Source organism: Salvelinus alpinus, chromosome 5 (assembly GCF_045679555.1).
Source record: "Salvelinus alpinus chromosome 5, SLU_Salpinus.1, whole genome shotgun sequence".
NCBI classification, from domain to species: Eukaryota; Metazoa; Chordata; class Actinopteri; order Salmoniformes; family Salmonidae; genus Salvelinus; species Salvelinus alpinus.
This window is the reverse complement of record NC_092090.1, coordinates 42672616-42694635: the sequence shown is the minus strand read 5'-3', so window position 1 is coordinate 42694635 and position 22020 is coordinate 42672616. Positions and strand designations below refer to the sequence as shown.

The window sequence follows — 22020 nt, the reverse complement described above, 5'->3', positions numbered from 1 at the left end:
GCTAAATGACTTAAATGTAAATGTAAATGTAGGAAGGGTACCACGAGGGAGGAGTATGTCTGCAATGACAACAAGCTCAGTCCGATGATGCTGTGACACACCGCCCCAGACCATGACGGACCTTCCACCTCCAAATCAATCCTGCTCCAGAGTACAGGTCTCGGTGTAATGCTCATTCCTTCGACGATAAACACGAATCCGACCATTACCCCTGGTGAGACAAAACCGCGACTCGTCAGTGAAGAGCACTTTTTGCCAGTTCTGTCTGGTCGAGCGACGGTGGGTTTGTGCCCATAGGTGACGTTGTTCCCGGTGATGTCTGGTGAGGAGCTGCCTTACAACAGGCCTACAAGTCCTCAGTCCAGTCTCTCTCAGCCTATTGCGGACAGTCTGAGCCCTGATGGAGGGATTGTGCGTTCCTGGTGTACCTCAGGCAGTTGTTGCCGTCCTGTACCTGTCCCGCAGGTGTGATGTTTGGATGTACCGATCCCGTGCAGGTGTTGTTACACGTGGTCTGCCACAGCGAGGATGATCAGCTGTCCATCCTTTCTCCCTGTAGCACTGTCTTAGGCGTCTCACAGTACGGACATTGCAATTTATTGTCCTGGCCACATCTGCAGTCCTCATGCCTCCTTGCAGCATGCCTAAGGCACGTCCACGCAGATGAGCAGGGACCCTGATCATCTTTCTTTTGGTGTTTTTCAGAGTCAGTAGAAAGGCCTCCTTTAGTGCCCTAAGTTTTCATAACTGTGACCTTAATTGCCTACCGTCTGTAAGCTGTTAGTGTCTTAATGACCGTTCCACAGGTGCATGTTCATTAATTGTTTATGGTTCAGTGAACAAGCATGGGAAACAGTGTTTAAACCCTTTACAATGTTTAAACCCTTTACAATGCTTTGCAGAGTTTGTGTTTTTCATTGGTAAAATAAAAAACATGTAAAGTATGTATTGTTATTTTATAAATGTTTGAATTCTGGGATTATACATAAAAAATATGTTTATAGAAAAGAAGAAAAGGAGAGCTATTCCAAACCTATTTCTGAGTTGCTAGGTCAAGCCATGTGGTTACTTGCATTGGTTGGGTTGGTAGTCACTATCAACTCATTGTAACCATACTGTTCGGGGACATTATACTGGCAGTGACACAATATATCCCAAGCTCTTTTGTGCTGTTGCTATAAAAACCTCCCTTCCCAGTAAATACAAACACCTTTGGCCAACATATCAAAATGTGTTGGGAATATTTAGTGTGGAGAGCGTTTGCAGATTTGGAAGATGTCACCGAAACATCAGAATAAAATGTTGATGCCTGGCCGACGTATAAACGATGTAGAACTGTAGAATGTAGAATGTGAGACGTCTTGCCAATTAGCAAACAATGTCTGAACTGCATCTTCCCAATGCATCATGTATACATCTGTTGGGCAGAGGAGTGGGAGTGTTGGCTCTTTTTTTCCCTTCCCCCTCCCCAATTTCATCGTACTCAATTGGTAGTTACAGTCTTGTCCCATCGCTGTATTCCCGTACGGACTCGGGAGAGGCGAAGATCGAGAGCCGTGCGTCCTCCGAAACACAATCCAACCAAGCCACACAGCTTCTTGACACAATGCCCACTTAACCCGGAAGCCAGCCGCACCAATGTGTCGGAGGAAACACCGTACACCTGGCAATCGTATCAGCGTGCATTGCACCCAGCCCCCCCACAGGAGTCGTTAGAGCACGATGGGACAATTGTGTGCCGCCCCATGGGCCTCCCGGTTGCCTGGACTCGAACCAGGATCTCTAGACCACTGCGCCACTTGGGAGACACCACACACATATTTTTTATTACGTTGTTCTCAAGGTATAAAATGCTGAATTCTGTTAGGAATATCGTTCTATAAAAGAAAGCCATTTCTAAGACTGTGCTATATTGCGTCATTTCCTTTTACAAAAAGAATAAGCTACTAGCAAACGTGACAACCCACACCATACGACAACCAACCCTGCGATGGGGCTGGTTGTCACAAGTGGGCAAGGTGGGTTTGATTGCTTGTTGGAATAAGATTTGAGAATAAAAATTGTCCCTATTCCACCCAAGACCTTTCTGTTAATGTTGAAAGGAGTCTTGTAAGATATAAGAGAGAGTAAAAACTGTGACATCCAACCCCGGTCTCCCCTACGGTGTCCCCTACTGTCCCATTGGATGGGAATGTTTTCTTGGAACATCCTGGCATTTTGTACTGCATGGGTCTTTCCCATCTTCCAGTTATTAGTAAAGTATTCAGGTATTGCAAAGAGTGTTTGTTCTTTAACCTACTATTGAAAAGACAGTTCAATGACAAATGGACCTCAATGATGCAATCTCTGCTTTTCAATGATTCAACAAGCTAGACCTTCAATTTTTGTTAGGCTAACATGCCCAGCTGTTGACAAATGAGCTCTAGAAAACAATTCAAAAGCAAAATTATCTTGATAAATATGCATTAAGGCCATCTCTGAGAAGACAAAAGTGTTGTCTAATAATTCAACTATCATACATTCTGAGGATATGTCTTCATCCCAGTGCTGTGAATAGTGATGCAATGATTTGATGAAATGACGGGTCCCTGTCTCCTGGTCCGGAGAGCAGAAGATAGCCCATAGAACCATCCATATGCAGCTGTAACACCGCCAAGTAGTGGACGGAGTCCCTTAGGCCCAGTATAATGGGCAGAATGTAAGCTGGGTGCTTTATTTATAAAGTCCTTCCCAATGAGACTACAGGCTAGCTCTCTGCCCTGGGCCTACGCCAGGAACCATCCCACTGAAATGTAACCACATTATGCAATGGAGTGGCAATGGAAATCTCTGGTAGGATGCTGGCCCATCAAAGGAATGTGGCTCCGCTGTGGTTTTCCACAAGGGGTTTGTCTGACTAGGGGGGGGGGGGGGGGGGGGTGCGTCACAGCAGCTCTGAACAACCATAACAACTCTATTTACCACCCCATAACCCAGGGCAGGCTAGTTAGCTAGCGTCCTAGCATATCAGAAAGTAAGCGCTGGCAGTAGCATTGCTCATAAATGAATGTCTACTCCCCCAAAATGGGGCAGCCAGCTGCAATGAATAACAGGAAACAATAGATAATGAGAGGTGCGGTGACATGGGATCAGGCCAGCGTTGATGATGTGACCCAATACACATGGGTCATGTCGGGTGGGCCCGTAATACCAAGACCACAACAACATTTCAAATATAGACCGACTGTTGCCAGGAAGCAGGGCCGTGCAAAGACCTTTTGGTGGGTATGTGCTGAAAAAAAAAAAGAAGGTCAACCCTGAAGAATCCCGACAATCAAGGTCATGGACTCGTTGAGCAATTATTAGGCTACTTTGGTTATTTAGTTACTGTATATAAAAACAATAGATGGCCACATTTTAATGGCAAATTAAATGACAAATAAATAACCCTTAGTCTGAAAGTAATATAATATTTCATCTATAATAACTCCGTAGTCATTTAGCACAGATCTATTACATTTATTGCTTTGCTTAACCCTTTACACTAGTGAAAACTAGCCTATATGGATAGGGGACACGTTTTAAGGTTTAAAAAAATAACTATAAAAAGCATATGCATGACCATGGTAGCAATTGAAAGAGTACACTTAGGATCTTATGGGGAAGTTATCAGACCAAATGTGAGGACACAATAGTTCACCTGACACAAGACTGAATCCAAACAACAAATGCGCAAAAGTTGCCCAATTAACGTGAGGGATTTCGAACGACTGTCAAGTTTAGAACGACTGTCAGTCAAAACCCATATAGCGTTGTGAAGTGGAGACCCTGAGCTCTGACGTCATGTATAGAATGTTACTGTACAGCCACTGCGTTCCAATTTAGGGGCTTATCAATGACCAAATCTACCATTCCGACTACTTTAACAATGATTTGTGGGCAGTGGCTTCAAAACAACAACAACAACAAATCTACACATTTTTTTAAACATTTTGGGGGAAATTATACTTCCACCCAAAAGGGCACTTTGGAGACTGGAAGGGCAAATGGGCATGTTCTCTGCAAAGGTAGAGCCCTATCTGTGCACATGCCTGCCGGGAGGGACCATTAGACATCAAACACACAGACAGTTTCCCTCATTTGCACAGCTGCTGTGGTACCACTAGAGCTACTTAACACGTTTACTTGTATTTAATGTCTGTAAAAGTATCTGTAACAATAAAAAATGGCTCCTGGCAGTCACCAATAAAATCACAGAGTGGGAGAACATCAGACAAACAAAATAAATAAAGGAAACCCAACTAACTGGACACTGAAGCGGTCTATAGGAATGCCATGGCTATTAGTCTTGAACAGGGTTAACCTGGTGTATTTTCCCTCTGAAATGGAAACGTGACACCAAAGCTACCTCCCTGACACAACAACATTTCAGACTTGTGAGGTCACTGGAGAGGGTATTCTGGGTTTCTTCCAGTCCTCTCCATCTAACCCTGTACCATTACAGCCCATTGTCTACCAAAAGAGAAAACATATGAAAACTGTCTGACTGAACGCCTCCGCATAGTTTCCATTCTCCTAGCTAGCATTTACAGGGGCAGTTCCATGTTACGTGACTGAATTTTGTGAGGTGGGGTGAAGAAGAATTGCGGGTGGAGGTTAGTGGGAGGTTTGCCATGAACCCACAAAAACCAAATTGTATCTTTCCTGATTTTACACTGAATGAAACATTCTGGGGTGCATGTTCTGCTGACAGCATTGTGTGCATGGGCAATTCTCTGGATTTGTATCTGACTGGTATAGTGATTTATCAAAACAAGTCCATCATTTCCATGAAGTGTTTGATGCATCTAAGTGTGCGTGGCAAGGTTTGAGCCTAGCGGGTCTAGTTAGAGCTCTTGGCAGACCAGAGGAGTCAGTATTTTGATCTGTTTGGAGAGCTATTGATGGAAAGTTTTTTTGCTGTACCTAATGCTCCTCTTTCTCCACGACCCCTGACATTAATATGATACATGTATGTCAATCACAAGTTTAAAATACCATTGTGGTTCCGTGGGAGTAATACCACACAGCATATCAAATCAAAGTTTATTTGTCAAATACAACAAGGTGTAGGTAGACCTTACAGTGAAATGCTTACTTACAGGCTCTAACCAATAGTGCAAAAAAGGTATTATGTGAACAATAGGTAAGTAAAGAAATAAAAAACAACAGTAAAAAGACAGTTAAAAATAACAGTAGCGAGGCAATATACAGTAGCGAGGCTATAACAGTAGCGAGGCTACATACAGGCACCGATTAGTCGGGCTGATTGAGGTAGTATGTACATTTGAAGTCGGAAGTTTACATACACTTAGGTTGGAATCATTAAAACTCGTTTTTCCAACCACTCCACAAATTTCTTGTTAACAAACTATAGTTTTGGCGAGTCGGTTGGGACATCTATTTGTGCATGACACAAGTAATTTTTCCAACAATTGTTTACAGACAGATTATTTCACTTATAATTCACTGTATCACAATTCCAGTGCGTCAGAAGTTTACATACACTAAGTTGACTGTGCCTTTAAACAGCTTGGAAAATTCCAGAAAATTATGTCATGGCTTTAGAAGCTTCTGATAGGCTAATTGACATAATTTGAGTCAATTGGAGGTGTGCCTGTGGATGTATTTCAAGGCCTACCAACCCCATGGGACCATGCAGCCGTCATACCTCTAAGGAAGGAGACCCATTCTATCTCCTAGAGATGAACGTACTTTGGTGCGAAGAGTGAAAATCAATCCCAGAACAACAGCAAAGGACCTTGTGAAGATGCTGGAGGAAACAGGTACAAAAGTATTTATATCCACAGTAAAACGAGTCCTATATCGACATAACCTGAAAGGCCGCTCCGCAAGGAAGAAGCCACTGCTCCAAAACCGCCATAAAAAAGCCAGACTATGGTTTGCAACTGCACATGGGGACAAATATCGTACTTTTTGGAGAAATGTCCACTGGTCTGATAAAACAAAAATAGAACTGTTTGGCCATAATGACCATCATTATGTTTCGAGGAAAAAAGGGGTGCTTGCAAGCCGAAGAACACCATCCCAACTGAAACACGGGGGTGGCAGCATCATGTTGTGGGGGTGCTTTGCTGCAGCAGGGACTGGTGCACTTCACAAAATAGATGGTGTCATGAGGAGAGAAAATTATGTGGATATATTGAAACAACATCTCAAGACATCAGTCAGGAAGCTAAAGCTTGGTCGCAAATGTGTCTTCCAAATGGACAATGACCCCAAGCATACTTCCTAAGTTGTGGCACAATGGCTTAAGGACAACAAAGTCAAGGTACTAGAGTGGCCATCACAAAGCTCTGACCTCAATCCTTTAGAAAATTTGTGGGCAGAACTGAAAAAGCGTGTGTGAGCAAGGAGGCCTATAAACCTGACTAAGTTACACCAGCTCTGTCAGGAGGAATGGGCCAAAATTCACCCAACTTTTTGTGGGAAGCTTGTGGAAGGCTACCCAAAACGTTTGACTCAAGTTAAACAATTTAAAGGCAACTTCTGATCCACTGGGAACATGATGAAAGAAATAAAAGCTGAAATAAATCATTCTCTCTACTCTTATTCTGACATTTCACATTCTTAAAATAAAGTGGTGATCCTAACTGTCCTAAGACAGGGTATTTTTACTAGGATTAAATGTCAGGAATTGTGAAAAACTGCGTTTAAATGTATTTGGCTAAGGTGTATGTAAACTTCTGACTTCAACTGTACATGTAGATATGGTTAAAGTGACTATGCATATGATGACCAGAGTAGCAGTAGTGTAAAATCCTAGTGAAAGGTTGTAATATTTACTGTATGTAAAATACATTTCAACAAAAGTCATGTTGAAATAGGCCTAGTAATGGTTGTAGACTTCCCATTGTTTGTTTGTGTGCTCATAGTGGTGGTAGTCTCATAAGAAAACTTGAACATTGTGAAATTTCTGTGCAACTTCCAGCGCGTGTTTACTGTGAACACCGAGGCTGTACACGCTTTAAAGTTAACAGTGGCCAAGCATTTGATCATAATGTAGGCCTACCAGAGTGGCCTACCATCAAAAACAATGAAAAAAATGCATACATTTTAACATGGAAATAGCTGTTCTGTCATACAGTCTACAGTAGCAGCAAATGTGCAGTGTTCAATGTAGGCCTACAGACTTTTGAGGGGGAAAAAACCAAGCAAGTCTTAATATGATACATGTATGTCAATCACAAGTTCAAAATACCATTGTGGTTCTGTGGAAGTAATACCACAGCATATCCTAGTGAAAGGTTGATGTAATATTTACTTTACTGGGCCGATGGTGCCTGCATCTATGGTCAGTCTCAGCGGAGAGAGAGAGCAGCACGATCCGCCTCTCAACATCCCCTCCGCCACTGACACTGACCAAAAAGGGACACACTTCCAGTTGATGGCAAAACTCGAGTCGCACCACATTATTTCTGTCTCGTGTTGTTACTTTTATTAACAGAAAAAGTGAAAAATTCCTATTAAAAGACCCAAGCAGCTAATAACGCATGCCTATCGATATCCTTTCCGACTCATTGATTACTGCTGCAATGCTTGTTGTAGCGCTAAATGTAAATAGGAAGAAAGACATGTCATGGTTTACAAAGTGTTGACAGTGCTGAGTAAGAATTTAAACATGAACTCACTTATAAAAACAGCAGCTCTTTGCTGTATTCGTTGAGTCTCTCTCTAGTCATGGTTTTAAATGTTTTGAAATCTCACAGTATCAATTTCGCTGTAGTTTAAATTTATGCCTGCTATGTTACTGCAGACACAGTAATCTGAGCCATCTACCTACAGGGCACTTGATTTGCTCTCCGGGTCCGCCTGGAAGCCAGAGTTTGTACATTAAGACGCGTAAAATGTTTTAAAATGGCAACGGTTCGCATAACCGGGCGCAGGGCAGCTGAATCGGGTGCACCTACAATTAACAGCCCGAGATTAATAAATAAAAAAATAGGAACACAAGCCTTTATTTATTTAACCTTTGTTTAACTAGGCAAGTCAGTTAAGAACAAATTCTTATTTACAATGACGGCCAAACTCAGACGACGCGGGGCCAATTGTGCGCTGCCCTATGGGACTCCCAATCACGGCCGGATGTAATGCAGCCTGGATTAGAACCAGGGACTGCAGTGCACTTTATCGACTAGAAATTATTTGGAGATCGACAGGTTGGTGACCACTCCTCTAGAAAATTGACTGAAATTCAATCTCGTGTGGTGCTTCTCTTCATTGACTGATATGTATTCTGCGTGGAATCCCAGGGGAGCTGCGTGCCCGTCTCAGGGCTACTGCGCGCCTGCGCAGTTTAGAGGGAACGTTGCTAAAAAATCACTCAAGTACAGCTTCCCAGAGGATAATAGGGATTTGTGTATGTTCTTAAACCAGCTGCCAGAGTTAAAGCCATGGATGACAAACAGATAGCATGCTAATACACCAGTGGCGGTTGGTACCATTTAAGATGATGGAGGACAATCTTTTTTTTATGAACATGGCCTTATTTTTATTACAGCATATTGAATGACTGTCATTCATATTCCATTCACCTAGCTTACTGTAACATCTATAGGTTTAGGATAGTGCATGCTACTTTCCCTATACCCATCAAGAGGTTGCTACAACCTAGCCTATGACTTAACGTTTACTTTGTAGGTGCACAGGTCGAGAGAAATTTGCGTAATCAAGGTGACAGACATTGACACATTCAATACCGCCTTGCACACTCTTTCCTGCATCTACCTAATCTAGGGTGTAATCATTAGTCCAACAGTTGCAAACAAGCGTTTCTAATGGACAAATTCAGGTATGTTTGTCCCTGTTTCGATCCGTTTGCTTCCGTTTAAGAAACGTTTTCCAACAGAATTGGCGGAATGAATTCACCCCATGATCCCACACAGCCTACATCGTTGTCACCATATTAAATCCAGAGTCAACATACTGTAGCTACTAAAACTAACACATTATTAAACCCGCTACAATCATGCAGTGCAGTGTTCAGTTAGCAGCTACACCGGTGGGCCCCATGACAATAAATGTATAAAACCAAAATCTTACCTGGACATGAGAGTTCCAGTTTTGGATAGGCATAGCCAACTGTTCAACTATTGTCTTTCTCTCTCTTTGAGTCAACGACTCACCACATTGTATGCACTGAAGTGATAGCTAGCTGTAGCTTATGTGTTCACTACTAGATTCATTCTCTGATCTTTGATTGGGCAGACAACATGTCAGTTCATGCTGCAAGAGCTCTGATAGGTTGGAGGACGTCCTCCGGAAGTTGTCATAATTACTGTGTAAGTCTATGGAAGGGGGTGAGAACCACAAGCCTCCTAGGTTTTGTATTGAAGTCAATGTACCCAGAGGAGGACGGAAACTAGCTGTCCTCCGGCTACACCATGGTGCTACCCTACAGAGTGCTTTTGAGGCTACTGTAGACCTTCATTGCAAAAGAGTGTGTTTTAATTATTTGGTGACATGAATATATTTAGTTTAGTTTGATCCAAAAAGGGTAACTTTTTTAATGTTTCACTATTTTTATTTTATGAAATTCACTTAGGAGGATGGTCCTCCCCTTCCTCCTCAGAGGAACACACAAACACATACACACACAAACTGTCTTATCATTTCCCTGAAGAGAATTTTAATATGGATAGACAAAAACAGACCTTCAAAAATACAACTTTTTTTCTGCAAGAAGCCATGTTTTCGGCAAGCTTGTTGAACAAATGATCTAACCCTGAGGGCTATGCTTCATATATTATTCAATAACATAAAATAAGTTTTACTTCACAAGAAAATCTTAATTCAAGGACTTAAATGGTCATTGAGAAAAACAACACTCAGCCGTAATAACTCACTCCTCTCCCAAAAATGTTTTACACCTGACCACCTCCAAATAACATTCCCCATGCTCCCATGCTGTGTTAAGGGCAATGATAAAAACCAATGGAGTTAGATATGGTACAGTAAATGTGACTTGGTCTCACTTCACTGACCAAGCACTAATGTGATTTTGAGCACACAAGGCTGTTTTTTATTTGTTTCTGTTCAGTGATGCTGATGCATCGTTTTCTTTGAGTGTATGATGATTTGTGATTCAATATTATGTAACCCTTATGAATATTAGAATGACACAAAAATATTCATTTAGTTTTGCCTAGCATCTTTTATTAGATGCCTATTATTAAATTAGGCAGCCTTGTGTGACCAATGCTCTGTCATGAATCTAACTTCATCCATGAACCTGATTAAATAAAATTACAAATAATTAAACTAGCTTGTATAACCTCAACCCAAAAGCAATGAGTGCCAGGTCTCTTACCGTGAACTTTTGAATGTAGTCAGATACGCTGAAACCTCCAGTGCGTAGAAGGAGAGTTCTATAGACGGAGGTTCCCATCACTTTCTCCCTGCCCAAGGTTAGGACCTACGGTTCTCCATACCAGGGTCTCTGTGCCTTTTGGAGAGGGTGAATGGGGAAGCCGGGCCCTCTGGGTACTGAAACATAGTGGAAAAGAAAGATGGGTGCTGACAGAGACAACTCGCCCGGTGCCTCGTCCTGTGCTGTAGCTGGGTCCCTATCCTGTCCCCTCTTGTAGTGATATCAGCACTGCTCCAGCACCACAGCCGGCCCAAAGCAAGGAGCACTTCCTGCAGGGAGATAACAGCTGCCTGAGATTAGGCAGGGTATGCACGAAATGTGAGTGTCCTGCTTTATTAATAGGGGTTCAGATTGGCCTTTTTGTTTTGGAAGGTCTCTGTGTGGGTCCTCCTCCCACCCAGTGATGATGGGAGGATGATTCCTAGTCTGAGGTGAAGAGAGCCTGTTCTCAGATCTCTCACGAATGCCCTCTCTCTGCACCCCACTGAGGTTAATACCAGTGTACCCCATCCTGTTTACCCCTCCATGTGTGTGTGTTTTTGGAGTGCGTGCGTGTGTGAACCTGTTAGGGATCTGATCCCACACAACTCTGCTTTGGGGCAACAGAAGGTGCGTCACCAACACTCAAATGCAGTGGCATCGTGTTGCTGGTCTTAACCTCAAAACCACCCATGTCTTACACTCAGGGATAAAGAGGCCCCCTCTCAGCCTGGCAGCAACAGGGTTTTAGGTGGAATGGAAAAGTCTTCACCTCCTGGCAAGCATCCCACTGCAGTTTTTTCCTCCTCAGAACACCTTGTTTAGAAGTGCAGGGTATTTTTGGAGTATTGTCTACAGGCTCTGGTGTCCGCAGGGGAAGTGTCAGCTCTATGATGCAGGAAGAAGTATGCACGCCAGAGGGATGATGTCACAATGGTCCTAAGGATGATGATGATGATGATGCACATTTTCATTAGGGCTGAGCTGTTAATGTGTCACTGTGTATGTACACGTGCTTGAGCCACACATATGACATATCTATTATGAACAGCATGTACTAGTGTGTAGGTGGTGTGCCGGTGGACTGTCACAATGTCATAATCCTCCTTCTGATGTGGATGATGCTTCAGTTAACTGTCTGCCTTTAGACATCACAGGACAGCTGGTGGGTACGGAGACAGCATGATTCGAACTGTTGTCATTACTGGTGTGTATAGAGTTTTACACGTTCTGTCTTAAGTTTTACACAATCTGTCTTTCTTAGATGCCTGACATGTGTGTCTGTCTATGCTGTCGCACTTGTCTCTGTCTGACTCACTTAACATGGAAATTGTACTCAATGTCCTGTTCTCTACGACCAAGGTTTTTTGTCAAAACAGGCCACTGAGTCCTCCAAGACGGATACACATGCACACTAACATGACTGTTAGATAAATGAAAAGCTGGATGATTCTTCCAAACAAGACTTACTAGGGACGTTTAAATCTCCTGAAACAACCTGTTGTTGATCTCTTACTGTAGCGGTCACCTGGATGCTAAGACCTCAGAATGACTGTCCAGTATTTCATTGAAAGAGATGTTTCTACCACAGGAGGTTGGTGGCACCTTAATTGGGGAGGACGGGCTCGTGATACTGGTTGGAGCGGAATGGTATCAAACACATGGTTTGATGCCATTCCATTCGCACTGTTCCAGCCATTATTATGAGCCATCCTCCCCTCAGCAGCCTCCACTGGTTTCCTTACCTTTTCCATCTAAATCCAGAGCCAGAGAAAAACACTGAGGAAACAAGCAACAAAGGCAAAAGATTCTCTTCATCCATCAATCCATTTCATAAAAAATAGCTGGACTGACTAATGTTCTTTGAAGTAGAGTGGCTTATAATATATTAACCACTTTTCTTTTGATGTTTGTTAATTTGAAGACATTTAATTAAATTCTTTCTGCCATATATGATGTCATAGCAGAGGAGACTGAGATCACCATTTCACAAAAATTAACATTTACTGTTAATTATGTGAACTAAGCACTGGATTCTTATGTCACTGGATTGCCCTCCAGTGGTTGAAAGAGAGACTACATAGCATATTAACATTTCAATGCCAAAGAAAAGGACAAGGCACTAAATTATACATTTACATGCAAAATTGCACATGTTACTAAGGGAGTAGGGTCGAAAGGAGAGAAAGTGAAAACATTTAAATGTTGGTCTTTAGGACATGAGGGTGGTTCACAGTTTGACATTGGTTTGCCAGTAGGCAACATCCTCAAACACGCCTTACAAGCAAGGATTATATGCAAACTATCATATTGGGCAGATAATAAACCGAACAGATTAGATTTTAAGATAATAATGTTAGGAGTATTAGCTACTGTATGTTTTATCATTTTTATAATGATAAAATTGTCCTCAAATTCCTTAAGAATATAAAGCGAATACTATACAGTATCTCATGTTACATTGGAAAGTAGCCAGATTACATGCGCCAAGATCTGAACAAAGAACTCTCTCGCTGGTTAATGAGACCATATGTGAGTCATGTGACTTGGGGAACACTCCACACTGAACAAATAGCAATTTTGTTTGAGTAACAATAACCGACTTTTAGTGTGCATATGTCTTTCTCTCTCTCTCTCTACACTCCTCTTCTCTCTCTCAATCTTTCTGTCTATGGGCCTGGGTGCTCAGTATTGCTCACTTCACTATTTCCTGTTAGATATAAAGCCATGGATCTCAGTGTTCCTGGGGGCATGTGGTAATAGGGAATGGTATTCAGGCTGGGCAAGGCATTTCATCATTAAGAGTCCTGCCCAGCCTGGCCTCAGCGTGTTCATTTCAGCCCCACTACCAGCCATATGCAGTAATGATACTGTCATCATGGAACGTTCTCACATTACAGTACGTGATTTCTGAAATGTGCTCATCAGGTAGCGTCCTTTATCCTTATACCCTTAAAACATCCAAATAAGGTCTGGCTGCCTGAGTGAGTTCCATTAACAACCGATTCTCATTTCAATCATGTTCTACATTTCACGGAACATAGTAATTTTCTCTGAAAATGTCATTAAGAGTGAGTTTCAGTATTTGGAGCAGTGGTTGACTAATATCATCATGACTTTCGTTTTCAAATGGTGCTTGTAGATAGCGGATGGATGTGTAGTACTCAGTGTTTGAATGTATTGGACTCAGAGGCCCAATGTGAAAGTTAACACCCATCTCCTGTGGTTTTGCATTGCAACAGGCAGGCTTTACTCAAGTATCTTAAGTAAATGTTGGCTTTGAGAAGAAAGAAAATCACAGGTTCACCCTGAATCCCTTCTTCATTGTGTCTAAGTCTCCACTGACTATTTGAGGGGAATTAATACAATGTCTTAGGGCAGCCAATTCACATAATCCCCATGACATAAAAAAAAAGCATCCTGGATAATTTCCAGCCATATACTGCCAATGCCCTACTCTTATGAAACTGCATCTGGGTTCTGTCAATTTCACAGTGAATTTAAGGGTCAAAGTTCTTTAATCCAACTCTCAAATAACCTTTTCATTACGTCACTTAGATTCTAATTAATTACTTTCCCCCCTATAGGCACAGCACTGTCTTTTGTTTTTACTCAAATGTATTTCCCATAGGGGCATGCTGAACACGGTCTCTTTCTGGGTCACAGAATGACCAGTTTCTCACAAGGACTGAGCTGTCAATAATACAGCACACAGAACCCTTTTCCTAACCAAGAAGAAAGTCTCATCATTATAGCTCATCATTAACAGCCCTGCTTTGCATATTCAAACACCAGCAGTGTTTACTCTCAGGTTTCACGCATTGTATGAATAACCAGGATATGATGTAAGCATGTCTCTGTACATTCATACATGTATACAATGCAGTTTGGTGAACAACGAAGAGGCCAGGCAGTTGAAAATGTCTCCAACAGGATTATCCTGCGAGGTTGAGATCTGTTGAGAGTTCCATGGAAACTGGGATGTGTTCCAGACGGATGACCCTTTAATGGCAGGGCCTTTCCCTGTGGAGGGAGGCAGAGCAGAGCTGGAGAAACAGCAGCAGCAGCTGTCTCCAGGAGAAATGGGCAGGTTACAAACAGGTGTCTCAGGGGCCAAGCCAATCCCTCTGCCTGCTACAGGGTAACGTATAGACATGAGGGTGGGTAATGCACATCATTCACTGGTACTATAGTGTATGTGCAGTAAATCAACAAAGTACAACACACTCTTAAATAAAAACTTACATTTGCTCATTAAGGCCCAACATCTGACAGCGGTGATTGTGATTCATCTCTTTTAATTACAAAAATAAGTCACATTAAAAAAGATTTGCCTTTGACATTTAAATTACAGGTGTCCAAAGCAAATATGACATATTTAATATAATGTCACCAATAATGAAACAAAAGACAAAACGATATGCATTTAAATTAAGATGGTACACAAGCATTATAAATATAAATGTACAAGGCCTTCTCCCAAAGTCCTAAGCATGATACAAAATATATTGAACATTATGTTCCAATGGCATCTAGACTTAAATAAACAATGTTTACTAGCACTACAAGCCAATAACATTATAGAAGCCAGTTACAATGCTAGGATGGCCCTCCATGCTTCAACACATTTATGCCCTTTTTAATAGAAATGTTTTGCATTTGCTACTGACAGCTTTCTTGGTTGACAAGGTGATGAATCCTATACCATATCATCTAATATATATATATATATATATATATATATATATATATAATATAAAATCTGATTAAAAGATAAATATTCAGATGTCCTACCCCCTCCAATTCCATAAGCTACTCTCTAAAGATAAAAGTTGGTTCCAACATTTCCTCTTGAGCAGACCAGGTGCCTGCTTCTCCATGTTCCCCAACATCTCCATTTTCCCAAGGCTTCGACCAATCCGGCAGGGAGTTCATGGGTCAGAGTTCATACCCTGTTAGACACACTGTGGTGGTCATCCATGGGTTTCTCCACAGTAACAATCTTAGGTTTCACATGTCAATCCCTCAAAGCAACCATCTGGTCTGTCTATAGGATCAGTCTTTGGCCCAGGATCTTTCGGTTGATCTCGGCCAATGCCACCGAAAACACAAATGCTTTCTCATCTGAGAGGTTGGCATAGATATCAACTTCTTTCTCAAACTTTTCTGGTCAAAAAACACAAAAGAAAATTAGTTAACAACATCCCCTGGTTAATAGAGAAAACCCATTGAGAAACATACATAATTTGCATGTGACAACAATAACCTTGGGCAATATATTAACATAATTTCTGTCTTCCACACAGGAGGAACCTGCATAGTGATATTTCTCCCTATAGATCAGCCGCTAAACCACAGACAGAGTCAGGGACACCATGATTTATTCATGGGTAAGAGGAGAGAGCAACCCTCTCTGTAAATCATTCATCCAAACACAAATCCCCCAGCTCTGTCCCAATACTGCACTAATCACCAGCCTTATCTCATGTGACTGGAAAATACTGAAATATTACTAAAAGAGTCAGCACAAAACAATGAGGAATAACAAAGCTTAGGAAAGTATCTTGGAAACGCTTAGTATATCATAACTGCATCATGTCATTGAGTGTCACTGATAGAGACTTTTTATTATTGTATTACCTTTCTCCTCCTCCTGCTTCTTCAGCCCAACTGTCTTTGGCCTGCCCCGCCCTCTCCGGATCTGATCCGATTGGCTGTTGGAGCGGCATCGCCTTCTGTTCTCCATGTCATTGGTTGACGGAGAGTTGATCTTCTCTCTGCGAATTCTTTCAGTTCTCCTCCTCTTTGCATCCAACTTGTCTAAATAGACAAGAAAAATATATTTGAAAATTGTATTAACACTAAAAATATGCAATATGGAAATGAAAGATTAATGTAAAGTAATGAATTGCCTTCAAATATGTCACAGTATCAAATGCATCATACATCCTAAGGACAAATCGTCTTATGCCAATGACTCCAGTTTAAATGTATGTTATGGAACATTTTTGGGAAGGCTATATGGTATTAAACATCTTAGCCTCCACTTTTTCTCTCCTACCAACCCCCCTCTTCCAACACACCAACAACACCGCCTTAAAATAACAACAGAATAGCTCCTCTCATATACAACACGATTCCACCAAAAGGAAGACGCTTGCATTCCCTTTTCGGTGATTCCAATGCATATCTAGCATCCGAGGTGTGCTGTTGCCTCAAAACCACTTTAAGTCATTGAATCAGTGGAGTGTTCTTATTACCAGAGCAGGAAGTAGGCCTCTATTTCATTAGGAGTTTCTGTCTAGTGGCCTTTTAAAAAGCCTTCCTCTTCAGAAATGTAAATGACCACATATGCTGCTTCCTCAGTGGTGTAGGCAGTGAGTGTGCACTCAGGAGTATTTAGGTTTCAAAACAAGGACTGATTGAAAGGGCCAGATAAAATAGTGATACAAATAGACAAATATTTGGTGCCCAAAAGAGTAATGCTTTATAACTGTGTAGCAACCCACTACTAATATTATATTAACATATTATTGCATAGTTTTTTAGTAACTCTGTAATATTTGCATAGCAATAGTATTGCTATTAAATTCAATTGCTTCTACACCTGCATTGCTTGCTGTTTGGGGTTTTAGGCTGGGTTTCTGTACAGCACTTCGAGATATTAGCTGATGTACGAAGGGCTATATAAAATAAACTTGATTTGATTTGAATTGATTGTTTCAAAGTCTGGACTAGGCCTGAAAATATATTTTCTACATCAACCACGTTTCTGCTATGTGAGAATACACACAACTTCGATATCTCCCAGGAATTCTAGCCTTATCAACAGCTTGCCCAAACAGGAACACACGTCCTCTTCAGACTGACAATAGTTTCATAAAATTGTGACATAATCAATAGTCTGAGAAAACTATTGCACTCCATACTATAACATAAACATCATATACATAACTTACTACTTCACCTTTTCCAAGGCTAAATTCTCATCAAGTCAAGAACAGATGATATTTAAAAAAGGGCACCGGAAAATAACAGTCTTATATAAATATGTTCCACTAAGGAATCATGAGTGAGCAAAAAATAAATACAACTATTAGCACTTTTATCCAGAAAAAAAAGGTTCAGTGCAACCTTAGTCTTCCTATTCAACAATAATAATGTTGTATTAGTGTCTGTTCAAAGTTACAAAGGAAGTACTCAAATTTAAACCTGAAAACCTGACACAGTCTACAGAAATTACAGCGAGGAGAGGCAAATTATAAACTATTTAAGGAGAGGGGGAAGCCAAAACCCACCCATTAAAAATCACAGTGCTGAAATTCAAGACCCCTTCCTCTTCAAATGGAACCAGTCTTCTCTGCCTTCAAGATACTTATTAACTACAATACCTCAAAGTTCATTCTGTATCATATGAAACTAATGAAATTGTATCATAAAGCGAGAGAAGATGTGAGTAATTCTACTCCATAAACTGTCTAATACTAAGTGTTTAATACAACAAAGTTCTCACAAAGGTATGTTGTGTTAACATTCCATTCATAACTTCAGGCACTGTGATAGCCTATACACGATGATTTCACCCCTACCCAGATATTAATTTTTTAAGTACTAGCCTACAGTTAGCATTCAAATCACTCCATCTTTTAAAATCAAAACAGCAGCATTGTATTGGTTATCATTCTTTAAAGGTTGAAAAAAATATTTGCAGAAATGTGTTTATTATCAGGTAATAAAGTAGTACTAAGCTATTTAAGGTATTTCTATGACATATTCTTCAAAAAACTGATTGAAATAATTGCTTATATGTTACTGCATCTTTAAACAGTCTGTTTGGAGGGAGATGCAAGGCTATGGGCAGACAGTAGCACATTGATGACATGCACACGGGAAAAGCCCTCATTGGAATAAAACAGTGAACTAATATTCTGTAAACATGCTCAGATACACAGGCAGGCTTCTGTGTCCTATATCTATTTAATCCTTACACTTTCCACATTTGACAGGATCATAGCAGCATGAGCTGGCATTTAATGGGTTATATAACAATTCTGTATTCTAATTTATTTTCCTAATCACCTTTTGGAAATGGCTTAATCAAATCCTGTTAGATATCTGTATTCTGAAAATGTCAAATTTCATGAAAGACAACATGATCTAACTCTACAGCTAAATGTAAGATCTAACTTTTCACAGTGAGCGGTATAGGCTGCCTTATGCTACTGCAGAAGCCTACAAGAGAGAACTGAGGGAACAAGCTTTTCAGGCAGGAATAAAATATCCCATCCCCCCACTTCAGTAGGCTACTCACTCAAGCAAATAGCAATTTAAGCCAGCCACCACTGCACCACTCAAATATTATACTGATCCAACTGACTTAAAAAAAAAAACACCAATACATCTTAAGTGAATAACCAGGGGGGAGGGGGGACGGGGGACAAATCAACAATGACCAAGATGAATACAATTAATTTGCTGAGTTCAGTCATGTATTAATACAATTACATTCTGACTAATTTATCTTCAATCTCATGTGAATGTTTTACAGGCTCATAATAAAACAAAATACCTACGTTAATAAACATTGTAACTGTAACGGGTGTCCTCCTCCTCTTCAGACGAAGAGGAGGAGTAGGGATTGGACCAAAGTGCAGCGTGATATTTGGACATAATGAAGTTTATTAAAGTACTGACGAAAACCGAAAACACTTCAACAAACTACAAAATAAGAAAACGACGTAGACAGACCTGAACATGGAACTTACATAAATGCACGAAGAACTCACGAACAGGAACGGACTACATCAAACGAACAAACAAACCGAAACAGTGCCGTGTGGTGCAACATACACAGACACAGAAGACAATCACCCACAAAGAAACAGTGTGAACAGCCAACCTATATATGGTTCTCAATCAGAGGAAACGTCAAACACCTGTCCCTGATTGAGAACCATATAAGGCTAATTACAAGTGACCTAAACATAGAAACACAAAACATAGAATGCCCACCCCAACTCACGCCCTGACCAACTAAACACATACAAAAATAACATAAAACAGGTCAGGAACGTGACAGTAACATTGTGAGGAGTGAGGAGAACGTCAAAGAAACTATGATTTGTAGGCTCCTGAATTATGTGAATTTACCTATTGCTGGTGGTGATCTCTCATTCAGTTTGGCATTTAGAAGCTTTCGACTAATGAATACATAGCCACAGGGACAAGACTTGCAAGCAACTGGAATCTAAAAAAGAAACAGGATGAAACATGGTTAATATAAAATATTCCTCCAAACTGAGGCAACTTTGTTGATGAAGTCATCTATTAAGCATAGGCTACATTGCAGAAGCTATATAAACTTTTGTATTTTTTGTTTGCAATAGTTAAACAAGGGCGTAGCCAGTGTTAACCCCCATGATAACTATATTGCCCAACCATTTTGAGATATTAGAGGACTGTCCTTTGTAATTCATGAAAAAGTCCTTAGCGCAATCTAGCTGAAACTCGCACCACATATTTTGGACACGTGCCGACAACAGCGGTGACATTAAAACGTTCTAATGAATAAAGCGTTTTCAAATCGAATGTAGACTAGTAGCCTACATTTCGTCGACACATTATTTGTGAAAACAAATAAATGTATCGATGCAGTTTAGAGAAATTATATCAAGAAACGGTCTAAAAGCAAGATCCAAATGTCACCGTATAAACTACGATTTATTTGTGTAATATGTTAATTTTACAATATATCAAATGTCAGCAATGCAGCTACATTTAAGACATTTCAACGCACGATATTGTTCTAAGGCTATAATAGCCTATGATTTACAAAGTCAGATCGCGATGATTAACCAGTTTCAGTTAGGTTACAGTATTACAGTGTATCAAAAATAAGGAAACGTCGAGCTACATTTGGCGAGCAATAACATTCCGACTCTTTAATCGTATCAACGTGTCATTGAAAGCAATTACTAGCTATAGTTGAGGTACATTGTAACATAGTGTTTGAGATCGAATGCACATACTAATTTAGATGATTAGCCTGATTATTTGCATTAGATTAGACTATGTTGCTCCAGATCTTGAATTCATGGGCTACCATATCGGACTTCAGCAGCCTACAGTGGCTTTAAATCCCATGCCTGTGAGGCAAAACAACATTATCACTAAGTCAAAATATATCAAAATTAACAATATCTATACATTTTCTCACCTGTTGGTCGCACTCAGGGCATGATTTGGTAGCCATTTTTACTTTCTTAGCTTTGTTTACCGACATATTCTGTTTCCTTATCCGATGATTCCTTTGAAAAAAGCCTACTTCAACGCCGTAAAACTTATTTCTGCAATACATGAAGTGCAGCTGATCTTGCTCAGACGGACATAAATGATACAAAAGCAATGACCATGCGCACTGTGGTCAATGAGAGAGAGGATTCATTATGCTTTTCCTTTACTATGACATGGGGCATGCGCACCACTCAGCCTAAAAAACAGTAGGCTACATACAGTACACTAGAAAATGTTCTGCATAATGCTTGCATTTTTATCCTATCCACTGAGCATACGTTAACCTCTCACAGAGTCGGAAACAGTGCTCAGCTGGAACAAATTATTTACATATACACAAGTGACTAGATGACCAGAAAGGGGGCGCTGTGTTGAAGCCACTGTGTCTCCATTTTGGCACTCCCCCACCGTTGTACAAATATATTGGGAGCTATAGAAATGTATTTATTAATGCCTACATTCGTTTTTGCCACATTTATTCTATTACAGACACCTTAATGCATACTTTAAAATTATATTATGTGAGCTAAGCATAAAAAATGAACAAATATATAAAAGCATGTTCCTTAAAGTATAGTTAGATCATTTAGATGACTAATGTTACTTTCCCCACTACAACAACACAAATACTTAAATACATGTAATTTTGTCCTTGAAACAGTTCCATTCATTTCCCGGTAGGAGGGCTGCTCCTACCGGGGAGTACCAATATGGCCGACCTGTGGCTTCAATGACCCTCAACGGCCAATACATAGCATGTGCAATCGAGGGTTTATATACATCATTGATTAGAACGTTCGTGTACTATTTGTTAAACCATATTTAATTACATAAATCAAATGACTATAGCAAACTGAAATTAAATTACTGTGAATGCTAGGCCTACTTGTATTTGATTAGGGCACATATGCACACCTATTGTATTCTATCAAACCCATTTGTTTTCAGTGGTTTATGATTTTATTGATACAATAGACATCCAATGTTTTAGAAAATGTTGTACTTATTGTGGTAGCCCTACATTACATGTATTATGTCTCAGTCCATGCTATTAGGATCTATGTGCCTGTATGATGTACATTAAATATAGATAGCAATATAAAAAACATTGTCTGAAAAGCAAAGAGGCTTAGTGTACATGGCTACCATCCCCCATGCAAGGGAGCACAGGCTGCCAGCAAGTTTGCTCTGTATTATGATCAGTGAGATACAGTGGTAATAATGGCGACTAAGACAAAACATGTTTTCGATTTGAAGTCATTTCTACTGAAGTATCACAGTGTACAGTGATGATGATGAGTTATGGTGTACAAGGTGTACGATTCTAGCATTAATATTGC

The 22020-nt window shown here is 40.5% G+C and overlaps 2 protein-coding genes across 2 annotated transcripts in view; both read right to left on the bottom strand.

Annotated features, from left to right (window-relative positions):
- The window catches only part of LOC139576203 (myosin light chain kinase 3-like), a 34209-nt gene extending 23570 nt beyond the window's left edge, over positions 1-10639 (bottom strand). The window contains exon 1 of the mRNA XM_071401974.1: positions 10349-10639. Within this exon, the coding sequence (XP_071258075.1) occupies positions 10349-10426 (78 nt within the window). The 5' untranslated portion in view covers positions 10427-10639. The remainder of the gene's footprint in view (positions 1-10348) is intronic.
- A 4026-nt stretch (positions 10640-14665) lies between these two features.
- On the bottom strand, positions 14666-20982 carry LOC139576201 (UPF0547 protein C16orf87 homolog). The gene is made up of 4 exons (XM_071401972.1): positions 20604-20982; positions 19538-19634; positions 16028-16207; positions 14666-15553 (listed from the first exon to the last, which is right to left on the bottom strand). The coding sequence occupies exons 1-4, from the start codon at positions 20742-20744 to the stop codon at positions 15435-15437; spliced, it is 537 nt and encodes a 178-aa protein (XP_071258073.1). The 5' UTR covers positions 20745-20982; the 3' UTR covers positions 14666-15434.
- Positions 20983-22020: the final 1038 nt, after the last annotated feature.

What these genes read in the sequence shown, in the direction of transcription:
- LOC139576201 (XM_071401972.1), bottom strand. Translation starts at nt 20,744, where the DNA reads ATGTATTGCAGAAATAAGTTTTACGGCGTTGAAGTAGGCTTTTTTCAA. An exon ending in GAGATCACCACCAGCAATAG is followed by an intron (nt 16,208 to 19,537) that starts GTAAATTCACAT and finishes TTGTCTATTTAG; the next exon opens with ACAAGTTGGATGCAAAGAGG. An exon ending in GAAGCAGGAGGAGGAGAAAG is followed by an intron (nt 15,554 to 16,027) that starts GTAATACAATAA and finishes TTTTTTGACCAG; the next exon opens with AAAAGTTTGAGAAAGAAGTT.